General features: G+C 44.2%; 1 protein-coding gene across 1 annotated transcript; it reads left to right on the forward strand.

Moving 5' to 3' along the window:
• Positions 1-1,213: 1,213 nt before the first annotated feature.
• Positions 1,214-2,846, forward strand: LOC122751757 (nuclear pore complex protein Nup50-like). Its single transcript, XM_043998918.1, has one exon. The coding sequence runs from the start codon at positions 1,256-1,258 to the stop codon at positions 2,654-2,656; it is 1,401 nt and encodes a 466-aa protein (XP_043854853.1). The 5' UTR covers positions 1,214-1,255; the 3' UTR covers positions 2,657-2,846.
• Positions 2,847-4,160: the final 1,314 nt, after the last annotated feature.

Genomic DNA, 4,160 nt, shown 5'->3' on the forward strand with positions numbered 1-4,160 from the left:
ATGGGCTTGGCACAATGCCTGGCATATATAAATGCTTAATAAATGCTTGTTGACTGACTGACAAATAAAAGTTATATGCAACGTGGTGAGTTTCACAGGAGGCTTGTGGGATGAAAGAGGTGTGGCTCGCTCTCATTCATGAGGACTCTTGTGGAGAGTGGAGCTAAAATGCACTCCCCCTTTGATACATAGATGAATCTAAGTCTTTCTTTCTCTCTTCACCAAATTCCTATTCTCCTTAATAAATGCTTAAAAGTCTAAACTCTTGCTAAGGCTTATAATTTATTGGCGACCACTCATTAGATATTTTAGATAGACTAGCTAGAATTTTAGCCCTTACATTATCATTGTCAAGTTGCTTCCCATTTCCTCATCTTTGGAATGGGTATAATTTCCTCATGTACCTGACAGATGCAAATGAGAGGAATGCTTTTTCTAACTGACGAAGCACTGTACAAGTATAGCTCATGATTACCATTCTCATCATTTGTAATTTCAAATAATTATTTACAATACAGGGAGAACAGTCCATTATTGGCTATTCTCACAACTGAATTACTTCCCTGTACTATTAACCCCGCTCTTCAGAATCCAGATAGAGAGAACTGTCCCCAAAGAAATAAATGAACATCTTATTGATACAGATGTTGATTGCAGGGAGACTGGATTAGTCCTAGTTATTGTCCAGGGTTACATATTTACATACATACCTGGGACAACTAAATTGCCAATTACATCATAGGATCGCAGAATGAAAGAGCTAAACCTAGTTCCAATTTTCTGTTTGAGAGGAGGAAATTGTGACTAAGAAACAATGACCTGCATAAGGCTAGGGGCAAAACCAGAATTCTAGGTGTTCTATTTCTTAATCCTGTGCTAATTCCACTAATAGATTGGGAGGTAAACCAAAGAAAATCATTCAATTATGGTATTTATTAAGAATAATAGGGGAATTTATAGGCTAAAGTGAAAGTTTGCATTTTATCTGTGGATTGAAGTTTTATTTTGTTTGTTTTTTAATGGTAACCTCTCCTACATGGATAACATAGAATATTGCAAGGCATTCAATTATGTATAAATGGATAGATTGATGATCTTAATAGCAGCTATTCCCTGTAACAGAGTAGATTTGCAATCCATTATCACCTTCCCAGCCAGATTCTTGTTTATGTCCTCATATAAATCTTCCCTAGAAAGACAATGTAGGCAGCCAGGCCCGGGGAGCGACGAGGAGCCGCCCAGCAGGTACGAGAAAATGGCCAAAAGAAACGCGGAGAAGGAGCTGACAGATAGGAACTGGGATCAAGAGGATGCCGTGGAAGAGGTGGGTACGTTTTCGGTGGCGAGCGAGGAAGTCTTGAAGAACAGAGCTATCAAGAAGGCGAAGCGAAGGAATGTGGCCTTGGAATCTGAAAGTGGAGGGGCCTTTAAAGGGTTCAAAGGGTTGGTCGTACCTCCAGGAGGAGGGCTCACCAGCTTCGGCAACGGCGCCAGCATCAAGCCTCTGCAGGGCCTGGCCAATGGCTGCGGCGTGTCTGTGCTTGCCTCGACCCCCGTCAAGGTTCCCTCAGCAGGAAAGAAGGTGACCTTTGGTTGTGCCAGCGCCAATGGCCCAACGTCTTCCTGGGGGGTGGACAAGAAGGCCACCAGCCCTAAGACCAATGGGGACAGCCGGCAGGGTGTGCAGGGGAAGGCCTGTGGTGCCAGTGCTTACCACAGACAGCTTGCTGCCTTAAACTGCTCTGTGCGCGATTGGATCGTCAAGCACGTGGACACCAACCCGCTCTGTGACCTGACACCCATCTTTAAAGACTACGAGAGATACCTCACAGGCATCGAGCAGCTGCCCGGCAACAGCAGTGACAGCAGTTCGGAGATGGAGGCCGGCAGGCAGCTCCTTGGGACCCCGGCCGGGCCCGCCACCCCGGGCCCATCGCAACAGCACCCCCAAGACACCCCCTTTTTGTTTCACCCGGACAAAGCCGAAGGGGCCGCGGAAAATTGGGCAGAAGCGCCGTCGGAGAAGAAAGCGGCCCCTGCCACGGGATCTTCGTCCACTGCCTCCTTTCACTTTGGACGGAAAGTCGACAGCTCGGTCCTGGGCTCCTTGGGCTCCGGCCCCATGGCAAACTTCTTCTCTCCTGGAAACGCGGGCCTCTTTGGCAAAGAGGTGACCCAGGCGAGCCCCGCCTCTTCCTTCTCCCCCAAAATGCTGGAGGGCCACCCGGATGCAGCTGCTGGCGAAGGCAAAGGTGCCCAAGAGGAAGAGAGTGAGGAGCCGCCCAAAGTAATCGTGAATGAAGTCAAGGAAGAGGATGCCTTTTACTCCAAGAAGTGCAAACTCTTTTACAAAAAAGATAATGAGTTTAAAGAGAAGGGCGTGGGAACCCTGCACTTGAAACCTGCTGCCAATCAGAAGACCCAGCTTCTGGTTCGAGCAGACACCAATTTAGGGAACATACTCCTGAATGTCCTGGTTCCACCCAACATGCCCTGCTCCCGAACCGGCAAGAACAATGTGCTCATCGTCTGCGTCCCCAACCCGCCCATCAGCGAGAAGAGCGCCACCCTCCCCGTGACGATGCTCATCCGGGTCAAGACTACGGAGGACGCTGACGAGCTGCACAAAATCTTGCTGGAGAAGAAGGAGGCATGAAGCGGGGCAGGGCGCTCAGAGACTCGTTTGCCAAGTTGCTGCTTTTTTCCCTTAAACTTATTCCTTTTATTCTTAACTTTCTACTTTGACATTCTAAGAACTTTAGAGGTATTCTGAAAGGTTTTGTGGGGGAAATTACTATGGCCAATAAAAGCTTTAAGTGAACACCCAAAAAAAAAAAAAAAAGAAAGACAATGTACATATTCCTTTATAGCATTAGTCTCCATCTTCCTTTTTGTTTCAGCATTTTAATTTCCTCTCCTTTCCTGTTCTAAAGGTTAATCAGTCAACAAACATTTGTTAAACACTTACAATATGACAAGCATTGTGCCTTTAAGTAATGGGGATGCAGAAAAAGGGGAAAAATAATCCCTGCTTTCAAGAAGTTCATATTCTAATGGAGGAGACAACATGAAATAATTTGATGATACAAAATATATTCTGAGTAAATGAAAGGTAATCTCAAAAGAGAAAGCACCAGCAGCTGGAAGGACTTGAGAATACTTCCTACAAGAGGTGGTAATTGAACTGAGTCCTGAAAGAAAAGAGGGAACCCAAGAGGCAGAGGTGAAAGGGCAGAGCATTGTAGGTATTGCAGAGCCATGAAGGTGGGACATGGAACATGGTGTCTGAGGAACTGAAAGCAGGTGAGATTGTAGAGTGCATGGATGGGATTAAAGTGTAAGAAAACTGAAAAAGTAGAAAGAAGCTAGGTTTTGAAGGGCTTTAAATGACAAAAAGAGGTCTTCATATTTTTACCCTGGGTTTGTCATAAAAACTCGAAGTTAATGTTTCATTTTGGAAAAAAGCACAATAGTTATTAATCAAAACCTGAATCTTGATTAGAGAAAACCTTAGGATACAGTGAAAATAGGAAGGAAAGGAAACACATGTATTAAGTACCTATTATATACCAGGCACTGTGCTAAGTACTTTACAAATATTGTCTCACATGATTCTCCAAACAGTCCTAAGAGGCAGATGGTATTATGATTTACATTTTACAGTTGGGAAAAGTGAAGCAGAGAGAAGCTAAGTGACTTGCCCAAGGTCACATAGCTAGTGTCTGATGCTGGATTTAAACTCAAGTCTTCTGACTCTAGGCCCAGTGCTCTCTCCACTGTGACACCTCTAGGTTCCTCTAATAAATGGAAGAGACTGTATTCATGGGTAATTTTAAAATTTTATTCATTTTTAAAGGTCACCAAAGTAATTTGACCTTTTCCCATTGAGATTACTATAAGTTTCTATAATACATCTGTCTTTTCTGTGCTTATATTTCCCCCTAGCTATGCCTACCTTCAAGGCAAGGGCTAACATGAGTGTAATACAGAGCTGATATCAGGGTCAAGAAGCTCTGAGTTCAAGTTTTGCCTGTGACACATGGATTATATAACTCTGTTATTCTTGTTCTTGTTTTTCTTGTCCAGCCACTTTCAGTCATTTCAAACTCTTCATTACCCAATATGGGGTTTTCTTGGCAAAGATACTGGAGTGGTTTGCC

Source organism: Dromiciops gliroides, chromosome 3 (genome assembly GCF_019393635.1).
Source record: "Dromiciops gliroides isolate mDroGli1 chromosome 3, mDroGli1.pri, whole genome shotgun sequence".
Taxonomy (NCBI): Eukaryota; Metazoa; Chordata; class Mammalia; order Microbiotheria; family Microbiotheriidae; genus Dromiciops; species Dromiciops gliroides.

Coding starts and splice junctions, on each gene's coding strand:
- LOC122751757 (XM_043998918.1), top strand. CDS start 1,256: ATGGCCAAAAGAAACGCGGAGAAGGAGCTGACAGATAGGAACTGGGAT.